The 15,289-nt window shown below is 34.6% G+C and overlaps 1 protein-coding gene across 1 annotated transcript; it reads left to right on the top strand.

The window, feature by feature from the left end:
- The first annotated feature begins 12,217 nt into the window (after positions 1-12,217).
- On the top strand, positions 12,218-14,525 carry LOC105771293 (mitochondrial outer membrane protein porin of 36 kDa). Its single transcript, XM_012592719.2, has 6 exons — positions 12,218-12,360; positions 12,443-12,510; positions 12,960-13,070; positions 13,328-13,414; positions 13,586-13,794; positions 13,967-14,525. Exons 1-6 carry the CDS (start codon positions 12,312-12,314, stop codon positions 14,271-14,273), a joined length of 831 nt encoding a protein of 276 aa, XP_012448173.1. The 5' UTR covers positions 12,218-12,311; the 3' UTR covers positions 14,274-14,525.
- Positions 14,526-15,289: the final 764 nt, after the last annotated feature.

Below are 15,289 nucleotides of genomic sequence, written 5' to 3'. Positions count from 1 at the left end.
TAGGTAAAATTATTTCAGTTGCCCTGGAAACCAACAAAAATCTGCCAACTAGATATCACTACAGTACTCGCCGCAGGACTAAAGAATGGATCAAAGACTAAAAAGATTAGAGCAATTGCAAGAACAGATGCAAGCCCAGATGCAAGAACAACTAGAAAATATCCAACACGACATGGAAGAATCCCAAATAAATTTATTAAGTCGATTGACGCAGTTAATGGCTGGGGGTATGATAATGGGAAAATCCCAGATTTAATACTCCCGCCAAAATTTAAGACTCTAGAATTTGAAAAGTATAATGGGAATAGTTGTCCTGAAGCTCACATCACGATGTTTTGCCGAAGAATGACAGGATACATTGATAACGATCAATTGTTAATTCATTGCTTCCAAGATAGTTTGATCGGGTCGGCTACCAAATGGTATAACCAGTTAAGCCGTGCCAATATCCACTCATGGAAAGACTTGACACAGGCTTTTATGAAGCAATATGGCCACATGACAGACATGCCACCTGACAGAATTACACTGCAAAATATGGAAAAAAAGCAAAGTGAGCTTCAGGCAATACGGTCAAAGATGGAGGAAGGTAGCGACACAAGTCCAGCCACCTCTTTTGGAGAAAGAAACCACGATGCTTTTCATAAATACTCTAAAAGCCCCATTCATTAACCATATGCTGGGAAGCGCTACCATGAGCTTCTCAGATATAGTAATGTCTGGCGAGATGATCAAAAACGCAATAAGGAGTGGGAAGATAGATATGGGCGAAAGCGTAAAAAGATCAACCCTAAAGAACAAAGAAAATGAAGTGAATAACTTAAGTCTGTATAATAAAGGGTATCCCAAATGGGTCACCGTAGGCCAACCAAGGGTTGTGACTACTTGTTATCAAGGCCCTTTAAGACAAGAATCCAACTCGAGGCCAAACACAGAAAGACCCCAGTTTACTCCCATCCTGATGACATATAGAGAGTTGTATTAAAAGCTATTTGATGCGCATGTGGTATCTCCGTTCTACTCAGAGCCCGTACAACCTCCGTACCCTAAATGGTACGACGTAAATACACAATGCGATTATCATGCAGGAATTACTAGGCATTCCATAGAAAATTGCGTTGCCTTTAAAAAAGTGGTTGAAACGGTTATCAGTATGGGGTTTGTCAAATTTGATGATTCCTTCAGTGCAGAAAATCTGCTACCCAATCATGATTGATAATGGGGTGAATGCGATGTATGAAGAAGTGTTGGGAAACGTTCACATCAATGTCATACATGAAAACAACTAAAAATGTACCTCATTAGATATTCGCCCATATAAACTTGGGAGTGTTCTAAATAATTAGACTACAGAAGAATCCTTGTAGTATTTAGAACTTACTTAGAGTAATATTTAGAACACACTCATTACTTTTAGCCTAGAGGCAATAAGAACTCTTTTGTAGAATAGGCTCATGTCTGAACGTCATTATTTTAATAAAATGTATCTTTGCGATCATTTTTGAGCCAATATTCTTTCATTCTTTACGAATAATTATTTTTGATTCTTTGGATTTTCTTCCAAATCAATCTTTCATTCATAATCATACTGTACAAATAATTATTCATACATTTTTTTGTATATTCTCATGTACCTACAACAGGTCCCTGAATATCAACGACCTGAGTGATGCTACTACAGACTCAGAATCTCCTTTTGAGCAAGGCATGTGTTTAGAGGGATCTCATGATTTTGAAGATGACATAGATTGTAGCCTATTTCCAGACTTTTTGTGGATGGTAAAATAGGAAGAGAAACAAATTTTACCTCATGAAGAGATAATGGAGATTGTGACCTTGGAGGAAGGAAAAATAGTAAAAATTAGAACATGCATAATCGAAAAACGAAGCAAGACCTCATTGAGTTACTTCAAGAGTTCAAAGATATCTTCGCATGGTCATGCCCGGGTTAAGCACCAACATTGTAACCGGAACAACAACACGATATTAGAAGTTTTGAGGCTGTTCAAAATTAACACTATGTCGCCCTAAAATGAATAGAGCATTGGAGGTAAAAAAACCTACCGGGGTAATGCCTTTTTCTCGGGCTTATCACAGTTTTGCCCATTGAAGACAAGATTCTTTCTCTTTGAGTTTTTTTATGGATCTGATCCTGATTGAAGAAGAACGTTCAAAGTTACCCGTCATGGTCAAATGTGCCAAAAGTAAATGATACGAGCTCACAAAAAGTTTGCCCTAGAGAATTCCATGAGAGGGACCTGGTATTGAAGAAGATCCTTCCCATACAAAAAGAACTTCATGCTAAACTGGAAAGGACCTTAGGTGGAAGGCCTTATCTGGAAAAGCTTCGATCTTAATCGGAAGGGATAACAAGGACATGCCTAATCCTATGAGTTCAGATTCAATAAAAAATATTTAAAAAAGAAAAAAAAGAAAAAAAAGAAGAAAGAAAGACCATAAGAAAAAGAAAAAGAAAAAGAAGAGGCCAATGTGAAAACTCGCAAAGGGCGCCTTGAGACCAAAGGGGATTTGAGTTGAAAACCCGAAAAGGACGACTCAAAATTTGGCCAGAATGGGATATAATGTGATCAAAGTAGCTCAAATTTTGATCAGATTGAGGCATGTGGTGATCTTGCTATACCTGAATCAACAGAAAAGGGTAGGCGGCGTCTTGAGGCATCGACAAAGTACTGTAGATCTCCTAAACACATGTCAAACTTAGAAAGGTCTTCAGAAAGTTTGTACAGAGAAGTTCAAGCTGCGATATCTGGGGCACCTAACTTTTATACTATTTATATTGAATTTGATGTTCTTGGAATACTTCATTCTTTTTCGAGATGTGTTCCCAATCAATTCCTTTGTTATTCTTACTCTCTTTGATAATTTATCTATTTCGAGTCATGCTGCCAAATTAATTCTATTTTATCCGTCGTTATGATATTTTGCAGGTATTGGAATAATGATTAATGGACTAATAATAATTTCACAATGGAAGTTTTGCATATTACTCTAGAAGTTTCTAAACAATATAGGAACCTGAAACAGGACTATTGTTTGGAACACACCAGGTTTAAAGGTCGAAATGTATAAAGAGGAAAATTCTAAATTAAGACTATCCTTTCAGATTTTGTTGTCCAAACATGGATTGAACAAAATGACAAAATTTCTTGTTGGTGACAAAGCTTCAATGAACAAATAAGCAATGATCACCGAGTAATAAGAAGAGGTTTTCTCAGAGAAGAAAATTTTACAATTGTGCATAAACATTTGGTGTGACACCCTGGGAATGGTGTAAGAGACCAAGGAGATTCAGATCTTGTACCCTTGAATTGCAGTGGGAGAGGATTGGGAAAGAGATTTTATACTCAGTGGGAGGAAGATGGTTCAGATTTTATGTCTCAGAATTACAGTGGATTGAACACAAAATTACAGTGGATTGGACCTTGAAGATTACACTGGGGGCAATCTGGTTAAGTAAGATATAAGCATTACCAACCGGACAAGATAGTATTCTGACGTGTTGGCAATAAAGCCTTATTGAACAATGGGCAATAACAACTCAAGCATTGAGGGATAATTTTTCATGACATTTTGCATTTATGCACTCACATTTAATTAGGATATTTTGATTCATTCTTTATCATAACATCCTAATCATTAGTCATAATTAGGTCCATTATACAGGTCATGTTCTCTAGAGAATAGATCGATGAAGCCACTAGTCCTATCTCCCTAAGCAGTAGTGGAGTAGGTTGAAGATTACAGATATTGTCTCTCTAAGCAGTAGTAGAGCAGATCAAAGACGGTGAATCTTATCTTCCCAAGATAGTGGAGAAGCAGATTTAAGCCATTAGTCCTATCTCCCTAAGCAGTAGTGGAGTAGGCTGAAGATTGCATATTCTGTCTCCCTAAGCAGTAGTGGAGTAGATCGAAGATGGTGAATATTATCTTTCCAAGATAGTGGAGAAGCAGATTTAAGTCATTAGTCCTATCTCCCTAAGCCGTAGTGGAGTAGGTTGAAGATTGCAGATTCTGTCTCCCTAAGCAGTAGTGGAGCAAATCAAAGATAGTGAATCTTATCTTCCCAAGATAGTGGAGAAGTAGATTTAAGCCATTAGTCCTATCTCCCTAAGCAGTAGTGGAGCATGTTGAAGATTGCAGATCTTGTCTCCCTAAGCAGTAGTGGAGCATATCGAATATGGTGAATCTTATCTTCCCAAGATAGTGGAGAAGCAGATTTAAACCACTCCTATCTCCCTAAGCAGTAATGGAGTAGGTCGAAGATTGCAGATTCTGTCTCCCTAAGCAGTAGTGGAGCAGATCAAAGACAGTGAATCTTACTTCCCAGGCGGTGTAGTGGAACAGATTGAAGCTACAACAGCGAATCTTGCTTCCTCGACATCGCAATTAAAAAAATTGAAGCCACAACAGCGAATCTTACTTCCCAAGCGGTGCAGTGGAATAGATTGAAGCTACAGCGGCGAATCTTACTTCCCCGACATTACAATTAAAAAGATTGAAGCCATAACGACGAATCTTACTTCCCTTACAGTGCAGTAGAACAGATTGAAGCTACAACGGCGAATCTTGTTTCCCCGACATCGCAATTAAAAAGATTGAAGCCACAATGGCGAATCTTACTTCCCTTGCAGTGCAGTGGAACATATTGAAGCTACAACGACGAATCTTATTTTCCCAACATCGCAATTAAAAAGATTGAAGCCACAACGACGAATCTTACTTCCCTTGCGGTGTAGTGGAACAGATTGAAGCTACAACGGCGAATCTTGTTTCCCCGACATTGCAATTAAAAAGATTGAAGCCACAACGACGAATCTTACTTTCCTGGTGGTGCAGTGGAACAGATTGAAGCTACAACGGTAAATCTTGCTTCCCCGACATTGCAATTAAAAAGATTGAAGCCACAATGGTAAATCTTACTTCTCTGGCGGTGCAGTGGAACAGATTGAAACTATAACGGCGAATCTTGCTTCCCCGACATTGTAATTAAAAAAATTGAAGCCACAACGGCTAATCTTACTTCTCTGGCGGTGCAGTAGAACAGATTGAAGCTACAACGGCGAATCTTGTTTCCCCGACATTGTAATTAAAAAGATTGAAGCCACAACGGTGAATCTTACTTCCCTGGCAGTGCAGTGGAACAGATTGAAGCTACAATGGTGAATCTTGCTTCCCCGACATTGCAATTAAAAAGATTGAAGCCACAACGGCGAATCTTACTTCCCTGGCGGTACAGTGGAACAGATTGAAGCTACAACAGCGAATCTTGCTTCCCCGACATTGCAATTAAAAAGATTGAAGCCACAACGGTGAATCTTACTTCCCAGGCGTTGCAGTTAAATAGATTGAAGCTACAACAGCGAATCTTGTTTCCCTGACATTGCAGTTAAGTAGATTGAAGCTACAACAGCTAATCTTACTTCCCTGGTGAGTGGATTTAAAACCACAGATCTTATCTCTCTGAAGTTGCAGTAGAGTAGACCGCATCCAATCTTATCTCCCTGAAGTTACAGTGGAGCAGACAGAAGAAGTCAATCCAATCTCCCTGGAGTTGCAGTGGAACGGATTAAAACCATAGATCTTATGTCTCTGAAGTTGCAGTAGAGCAGATTGCATCCAGTCTTATCTCTCTGAAGTTGCAGTGGAGCAGACAGAAGAAGTCAATCCTATCTCCCTAAAGTTGCAGCGGAGCGGATTAAAACCACAGATCTTATCTCTCTGAAGTTGTAGTGGAGCAGACTGAAGATATCAAACCTTATCTCCCTGAAGTTACAGTGGAGCAGATTGAAGCTACTAATCCTATCTCCCTGAAGTTGCAGTGGAGCGGATTAAAATGATGGATCCTATACCTCTGAAGTTGCAGTAGGTCGGATTAAATCTACCACAAGAAGTCTTATTTTCATGACGTTGCAGTGGAGCAAATTAAAACCACAAATCTCGTCTCCTTGAAGTTGCAGCAGAATGGATTGAAGCTACAAGTAGTGTCTCTCTAAAGTGCAGCAGAGCAGATTGAAGCAACAAGATCCAATGGACTAGAATGAGGCTATTTGAAGAAAAGAAGAACACAAAAAAGTCAAGATTTGGCGAGACCGGGCAAAATGAGCCTTTCTTAGTCTTTGCTCTATTATCGTTACACAACAACGAGCAAAGAGGGGTGGCTGTTACAGGCCCATTTTGACCCAGGGCCTAAACCCTCTACCCATTTACAACCCAAATCCCAGCAGGCCCAAGACCCAACAGTCTTTTACAACAACAGACCCAAACAAAAAAATCACGCCCAAACCCAATGAAAAAGCTAGGGTTTCAGAACCCTAACCCTAGGTGCGCCGCACCTAGGGTCGCCCACTTGCACCTGCTGCCGTCATCCACCTGCTCTGCCACTGCTGCAGCCACCAACTCCACCAACTCCCTGCAAAAATGGCAGCAAATGTAATAAAAAAACTTGTAAATCAGGCTATAAAGGCCACAATTCCAATATAAAATGGGGGATTTTTCGAAAAGAAAAGCGGAGAAACTATTTCAAGAGAAAAAGGAAAAGATTCAAAAAAAAGAAATAGAAGTAACTTTCTTGTTTTTATTTTGTTTTATTTATTTATTATTTATTTATTTCGAAATAACACTAAATAAAGAAAAATAGTCTTTTTACCTTTGTTCGCCGTCGCCGGAGTGTCTAGAGGTCGAGGATCTGCATCGGAGGAAAAAAAGGATTTTTTTTGGACTCTCTGTCGCCGCCATGGCTGGCGCCGACGCGCATGCGACCGTGGCCGTGGATGTGACTGATTGGCGGATTATGGGCCGGTGCCTGGAGAGGGAGAGAGGATTTTGAGAGAATTTTTTTGTTTTTTTTTGGGAAGGAAAGGAAAATGAAGATTTTAAATTTTTTTTTGACTTATATAGCTAAGCCAAACGGCGTCGTTTTGGCTTGTGCGCATAGGTCCCAAAACGGCGTCGTTTTAGCCTAACCCGATCCAACCGACACGACCCGCTAGCAGGATCCACGTGTTTTTGTGGAAGGGTCTATTTGCGCATTCAGCCCTTCCTTTTTTTAATTATTTAGCAATCAAGTTTCCTTTAATTTTTTAATTTGGCCTTGGAATTTCTTTCGGATTTCAATTCGATCGACCTTGAAGCTGTGTGTTTTGGAGAGACGGGATTATTGCCTATTTGGTCCCTCCTTGTTATTTGCGCATTCAATGCGATCCTTCTCCTTTAATTTATTTGCGATTTGTCCCCAAATTTTGTTTTTTTTAAATTCAATTTAGCCCTCTGTTTGTATTTTGGTTATTTTATTATTAAAACTAATAAATTATTATTATTATTGTTATTATTGTTATTATCTTTTTGTTTCGATGTAGATTTACTTATGTAAATTTTAAATATATGTGTCTTATTATATTAGTATTATTATTGTATAATTACTTATATATATATAGATATATACACATATATATATATTTTAAAAACTTTAGGTTATTTTGTTATTCTATTAGTAACATTAATATTATTGTTGTCCTTATTTATACTTTCTTTTACTTCAAATTTAGTTATATATATACATATATACATATTTTTAATTTATATATGCACGTATACATGCTTATATATATTTTTTGTATATTTTATAACTTGTTTACATATCTATATATATATATATATATCTATATACGTATTTTTATAAGCATATATCTAAATACATACTTATATACATATTTTGTGTACTTTATAATTTTAATATACATATATGTATTTTATATATTCTTTTTATTTCTTTTATTTCTTTTACGGTTTCGTTGTTTCACGCGATATTTATTTTTTTATTTTTATCATGCCCATTTTATTCGAATAGTTTATCTTCTTATTATCTTGTGTGATTAATTTGTCTTTTAACTTATCTTCGTTGCTATTGCCCGTATTATTTATGCTTATATCGTCGTGTTCATTTTTGTTTTGTTACGCATATTGACACCGCGTTTCATTTCTATTATTCTGTGTTAGATTAATTTTATTCAATGCATAAATTATGATTTTTGAATAAGCGAAATCTCGTGTTTAGATTCAAGAAGGTCGTACCCTAACTTACTGGGTTTCGATTTTCACGATGAATCTAAATACACAAGTCTTTTTTTTGAAGCTAAGCTTTAAACGACCTCGAAAATTAAGAAAAGATCAAGTCCTAACTTACTGGGTCTGATCCCTTTTTTCTAAAATCCGAGATAACTAAATATCTTTTTAATAAGTAAATTTTCGACATTCATTCGCACATCGGGAATTCAAGACATTGTGTCCTAACTTACTGGATATAATTCTCTTTCTCGATTAACGTGAAATGGGTCATTTTCCCGCAAATTTTCAACATTTCAGTAAAGGATCGTATTTTAAATTTCTTTAAAGTTTTCAATCTTCGACACTAAGACATTAATTAATCAACTAGGTACCAATTTTGGGCGTTACGAGGGTGCTAATCCTTCTTCGTACGTAACCGACTCCCGAATCCATTTTTCTGAATTTCGAGGATCAAAATCGTTGTTTTAATAAAATTAAATTGTTTATTAGAAACAACCACTTTACGAGATGACCCGATCACACCTCATCAAAAAGGATCGGTGGCGACGCCCATTTTCGTTTTCAAAATCCAAGTCGACCCCGTCTTATCCAAAAATGGTGTCAACACCTTTGATCTGGAGGGTATTTATAGAGGGTTATCTTGTTTGGTAGTGGTGATATGGCAAGGTAGTTATCATTATGGAGTACGTGAGGGACGTGCACGATGTCACTCATTCTGTTATTCCTTTTTTAGGGAGTACGAGCTTATTATGCTTAGATGGGTTCTAGTGGTCCCTAAAAAGAGTGTTACACTTGAAGGAGTGTTTATACTGAAAAGTGGGTAGCCTAATCATAGTAGCAGGTAGCATAACAAAAGGGGATGTTTCCTCTATTAGCAGGCGATCTCACGATGGGTGGCTAGTTCGAGAGTTGAGCAATTGAGGATGAGTTGGAGGATGAAAAGTAGGGAACTGTCTTCAAGCATCCACTTAGTGCCTTCTGAAAGTGCCACGTGTCTAGCTTGAATGAGGTATAACAATTTTAGTTTTTAGATGCCACTATCTAGCATAACTAAAGCAGTAAAAGTACCACAAAACCCTCTGCACTATACACTGGATTGCATTTTAGCCTCTTTAACAAAAAAATGGGCAAATTAGCCCCTATACGTTAAATGAGTGAGCAAAATAGTCTCCCTATTAAAATTTGGTGTTTATATATAAGGTATAATAACAAATTTAGCCCTCAACCTTTACACATTTATTCAATTTGGCTTCTACTATTTTATTGGAAGTAAATTAGAAAATTTTGAAACTAATAACGCTAAAGGGTAAAAAAGACTTAATAACAATTTTTTAAAAAAATCACTGAAAAACTTTTAAAATTTAAAATTATTAAAAATCATAAAATTATAAACAAAAGTTATAAAATTTTATTAAAAATAACAATATCGACCTATTAAAATCTCTTTGGTATAGTTTTATTTAAAAAATTGACCCTACTCTTTTGTTGGGTTGGTATTGTTATTTTAATAAAATTTTATAACTTTTTTTATAAATTATGTTTATAATTTTATATTTTTAAATTTTAAAAGGGTTTAATTAATTTTTTTAGTTTGTTACTAAGACCTTTTGACCCTTTAGCTTTATTAGTTAAAATTTCTAATTTACTTCGAGAAAAGAGTAAAGATAAAATTGGATAAATGTGTAAAGATTTATGACTAAATTTGTTATTATAGCTTATATACAAACACCAAAACAAACATTTAATGGTGCAATTTTAACAGAAGAGTTGTTTTACTCACTCTTCTAACTTACAGAGGTTAATTTGTCCATTCCTTTAGTAGATGAGCTAAAATGTAATTTGAAATATATTATAGGGGTTTTGTAGTACTCTTATCAACTAAAGCCAATAAAATAATATATCTATCTATAATATATATACAAACACTAGTTTGGAAAATGTTTTGAATTAACGAGGATACCCTTTATTGTTAATTATATTACTAATTTCACACTAGAGGTGTGCATGGGCAGGGTCGGGCTCAATTAAAAATTTAGGCCCATTTTCTAGGTCCGGGCCCGACCCAAAAAATGGGCCTAAAATTTTGCCCAAGCCCTACTCGGATAAAAATGTTAAAACCTGAGCCTGACCCGACCCCTTCCATATTAGTTTTTATATTATTTTTATATAATTTTAAAATATATATAATACATAAAAAATACTAAAAACATCAAAATAAATATTTTCTAACAAATTAAAATAAATTTTAAAAAATATGTATACTTAAATAACACTAAGATAAATGCAACTTAACAAGCAAGTGCCTCTAAAATAATAACAAAATTAATAGATGTCTTAAAATAATAACAAAATTAACAATAAAATAAGTTTTATACAATATTCAAACAATAACAACAAAATAGTAGCAATATAATAGTAAATAGGGAGAAAACAATAAGAAAATAATATAAAAAACAATTTTTTTTATCATTTAGTGAATTTGAGCTGGGCCGGGCTCGGGCCAAAAATGCCTTACCCGAGACCCGGCCCATTTTTTAAACGGGTCTTATTTTTTTGTCCAAGCCCATTTTTTGGGCCTATATTTTTGCCCAAACCCTCCCACATTTCGGGCAGGCCTTCAGGCCGGGCTGAATGGCTCGACCCATGAACAGGTCTACTTCACATCAAAAATAATTTATTAATATTATTATGTGATAATAAAAATAATATTAATTAATATGGTACTATATTAATGTGAAATTAATTAATTTGATCCTAACTTTTAAAAGTTTTAGATAAAAATAACATAATATATTATTAATTAATAAAATTGTAAATCTATAAAATAATTGAAAATATAATTAAATAAATTTAAAATAATAAAATCCAAGTTTTTAATTAAATATTTTAATTCAGTAAATATAATTTTTTGATAAATAATATTTTATTTTAAATAGAATAATAATTAACCATGTTAAAATCAATTTTTATAATTAATATAATTGAATCTATAAAATGATTTTATTTAAAAAAGATAATAGTGATTTTATTAATAATGTTTTTATTAAATACTGAATATAAAACTAAGAGATAGGACTTTTGTTCATAACAAATTATTAATAATTATAATTATTTTACTAATAATGTTTTTATTATTAGTGTAATAGTTATTATCACTTAATTATATTTTGAATCCATATTATATTATATATATTATTTTAGATTAATTATCACTTAATTAGTGTTGATTTTTTTGAATTAATCGGGTTGTGAGTCCTAATTTATTATCCTAACTCGATTTGAATTTTTTAAATCGAGACGAGTGAAATGAAATTCAAGTAGAGTCAAATTGAGTGAAGTTGTTCAAAATTAAACATATCAAATTAAAATTTTATTGCAATATAACTAATTCCAATATTCCATGTTAGAACTCATAAATTTGAAACTATATATATTTGGAAACTTTTCAAAGCTAAATAAGAAAAAAAATATAGTTTAGTATGATAAACTTAAATCATTAATTAACTTATGACTCGAAAAATCGAATAACACAATTCAATTAACCCAAAATTCAATTTATTTTTCGAATCGAATCTAATTTTACTCACTCCTAACTTCCATCGCAAAAATGGTATGACTTTCATTATTACTTTATAAGTTTAGATATTATTATTTATTGTTGTTTAATTTTAATAATACTTGCACAACTTGTTTGCTATTTTGTTTCGAAATACTATATATGTGAAAAGTAATGGAGTATTAAAATAATATTTTACTACAGATTATATTTTATTTAATTATTTTTAAAATATGATTTTATTCTTTAAATTATTTTTAAATTTAATAGGTTTTTATTATAAATTACTCTAATTTAATTAGTAAATATGTTTTTTAACTTATAAAAATATTATTTAATTAAAAACACGTCAAATAACATATTAGTTGCATGAAAGTGCATCGAACATTGAGAGAAATGTACCATTGGAGACCATTACCCAACAAGAGGCCCAACCTTATAATGTTGCTTTAGCCTGACCCATAATTTCAACGGTCTAGAAGCGAACGCGTTTCTCAACTCAAGATCAATGGTCCATAAAACACCAACTATTTATTAATTTAGGGTTATTATTTATTATCAATAATCTATATTTTTTTCTTCCCTGTCAAAGTCAAACAAACAGCCAGAAGCAGCCAGCCAGCCCTCGTTTCCCTCATTTTCCTCTTCATTTTCTCGGGAAAAAAGAAGCATGGGAAAAGGTCCTGGTCTCTACTCCGATATCGGCAAAAAGGCTAGAGGTCGAAATTTCCTCATTTTCTGTTTCGTCTTTTTCATTTAACTGCTTTTATTTATCTCTTTTTCTTCATTGTTTTAATTCAGATCTTCTTTACAAGGATTACCAGGTTGACCACAAGTTCACTGTCACTACTTACACTTCCAATGGAGTCGTGAGTTTCCCTTTTAGATTTTGGATATTTCAATATTATTTGTTTTCTCAGCTGAATTAGTGATGCTGCTTCTCTTCAGTTTTGATTAATTTAGTTTATTTGATATTGTGTTAATGAACTCGTAATTGAACTTTATCGACTCTTCTAGGGTATTGCGTATATATATATATATATATATATATATATATATTTAGTTTATGTTTGTTGAATTTCATTCAGCATGTTCTTTACTTATTATTTCATAACATCTTTATTCTTTTCCCTAATTCTAATCAGTAAGTTTCAGTAGAATTCCTTTGGGTATATCTTCGTTTCATATGTTTGCATAAATGATTTTTCATGCTTCATTTTATGATTGATATATAGATTTATATTTCACGGGCTACCTTCTTGTCTAGTTCATATTCTAATTCGTTAATTTGATGTATGCATGTATATATGTATGTCAGGCAATCACATCAACCGGGACTAAGAAAGGTGAATTGCTTTTGGCTGATGTAAATACTCAGCTCAAGAACAAGAATATCACAACTGATGTGAAAGTCGACTCCAGATCGAATGTAAGTTGTACAGTGCTTTTACAGTTCAGTTAGGGTATATATCTCTAAGGTCATATTCATAGTTGTTATATCATGCTACCATATGTCATTCTCATGAATGGAAAAATAATGGATGCTTTCGTCCCTTGTAGATGTGCAAGTTGTTATGGTCCATTTCAATTGTCAAACCATGACATTGAGACTTCTTTGTGTTTTTTCTTGATGTGTGAATTTATTGTAGTCTCGGATATTATCTCATTTGTTTCTCATTTTTGTAGCTTTTCACCACTGTCACTATTGATGAACCTGCACCAGGATTGAAGACCATCTTTAGTTTCGTTGTTCCTGATCAAAAGTCTGGCATGGTAATGGACACTTTCTTACTCCTGTTCCTGTCATTAAGGTTTTTGTTGCTAACAACGAAATTTTCAGCATCTTTGTTTAAGTAATGAGTTAAAGCTATAGTTGTGCATCCCTTCTGTTAATCTTATTATAGGTTTTGTGAGGAATGACTGTCCTTATTGTTGTTGTAACAGGTGGAACTGCAATACCGGCATGAATATGCTGGCATAAGCAATGGCATTGGATTGACTGCAAAGCCTCTTGTTAGCTTTTCTGGTGTTATTGGAAACGATTGTGTCTCTGTTGGGACTGATCTCTCATTTGACACTGCCAGTGGAAACTTTATCAAACTGAATGCTGGGTTAAATATCACCCATTCTGACCTCATTGCTTCCATGACATTGTAAGTAGTCATTCCTGAGTTGGGATTAACATTTTAGGTATTTATTTACTTGGAAGCGTGAAAAGTTACCTGGAAGTATCTGCATGAATGGTTTTCTATCTTCACTTGTTCATGTATTCTTTTATTCTGCTTGTTGACTTTGCTTTAACGGGGTTATTTTTTAATACTACAGGAATGATAAAGGTGATACTCTTACTGCTTCCTACTACCACATTGTTAGTCCATTGACTAACACAGCAGTTGGTGCGGAGCTGACCCATAGTTTCTCAAGTAACGAGAACACTCTCACTATTGGTACGCAGCATGCTCTTGACCCATTGACCACGGTGAAGGCTCGTATGAACAACTATGGCAGAGCAAGCGCATTGATCCAGCATGAGTGGCGCCCAAAATCCCTCTTCACTATATCAGGAGAGGTGGACACCAGAGCAATAGAAAAGAGTGCTAAGGTTGGGTTGGCCTTGGCACTCAAGCCATAGGCAAATTTATTATCATTGTTGTGCAGGTGAAGGGAAGGCCATAAATTTGATTGGTGGAGACTTGGAGAGAAATAATGTACTTTTTACGGATTTGACATTGATGGTCATGGCCCTCATGGATTGTAAAAATAATTGAGTGGCAAACTTAGCGATTTGTTTTTGTTGAATTTCCAAGGGCATACAGTTTTGTTGAGCAAGCTTCATGTTGTCAAATGTCAATTGACCTGTGAAATTGAGTGTTGTTTTCATTCATCTGTGAAATGGTTCACTTTGCTTACATATTTCTTTTCCTGTTTTTCAAGACACTAGTCATTGGCTAATAGCCCAACTCTCTCAACTTGCATAGCAGTGGATTTTGCCAGTTGCCACCATCAATCACGAACTTTAGACCTGAGTTCTAGTTTTCGTCAGCTGCATCATGGCCAGTTTCATTTCCTCTGTCAACAGCATAGACATGGCTTAATGGCCAGTTTCATTTGTTTAGTTGATCTGGAAGGTTACGTTGAATCACTTGTCATATCCTCTGAAAAACTCGTAATATTGTAGCTGCTCATGGTTTTTTTGGCAATTTGAGTTTCCAACATGTCAGTTTCAACAATTCTAAATGATCTAACAACTCATTGCCAAATAATTGATCAGTCAGGATAAAGGTGGGTAAAAGGTGTTCTATCAGCAGTTACATACCAAAATAGTTCGGCGTTCGTCAGATACAGGATAAAGCAAGAGGTGTATGCAACCAGCACCAAGTTTCCAAATTTCTTTAACAGCCTCTCTGAAGGAGGTAAGAACTTGAACACGCAAAGTTGCATTTAGAACCTCTAGATATTTGTTAGTGCACTTGACTGTGGCCACTAAAACATTATGTAAGATGTAGAGAACCCAAAAATGATTTAGATAATTGAGAACCATGCCAAAGGAGGACAAAAACTCTACTGAGTTTAGCTTTTTGCCCAAATGTGTCACATCAGAATATGTTCATAGATAGAAACTTGCACTTGTCATAGGTGCAAGAAAGG

This window comes from Gossypium raimondii, chromosome 5, assembly GCF_025698545.1.
Source record: "Gossypium raimondii isolate GPD5lz chromosome 5, ASM2569854v1, whole genome shotgun sequence".
Classification (NCBI taxonomy): domain Eukaryota; kingdom Viridiplantae; phylum Streptophyta; class Magnoliopsida; order Malvales; family Malvaceae; genus Gossypium; species Gossypium raimondii.
The sequence above is the reverse complement of the archived record's forward strand: the minus strand, read 5'-3'. Positions and strand labels throughout refer to the sequence as shown.

Bases quoted from the DNA above. Each gene is read 5' to 3' on its own strand.
- LOC105771293 (XM_012592719.2), top strand. From the start codon at position 12,312: ATGGGAAAAGGTCCTGGTCTCTACTCCGATATCGGCAAAAAGGCTAGA. The intron at 12,361-12,442 runs GTCGAAATTTCC...GTTTTAATTCAG, and splicing joins TATCGGCAAAAAGGCTAGAG to ATCTTCTTTACAAGGATTAC. The intron at 13,795-13,966 runs GTAAGTAGTCAT...TTAATACTACAG, and splicing joins CTCATTGCTTCCATGACATT to GAATGATAAAGGTGATACTC.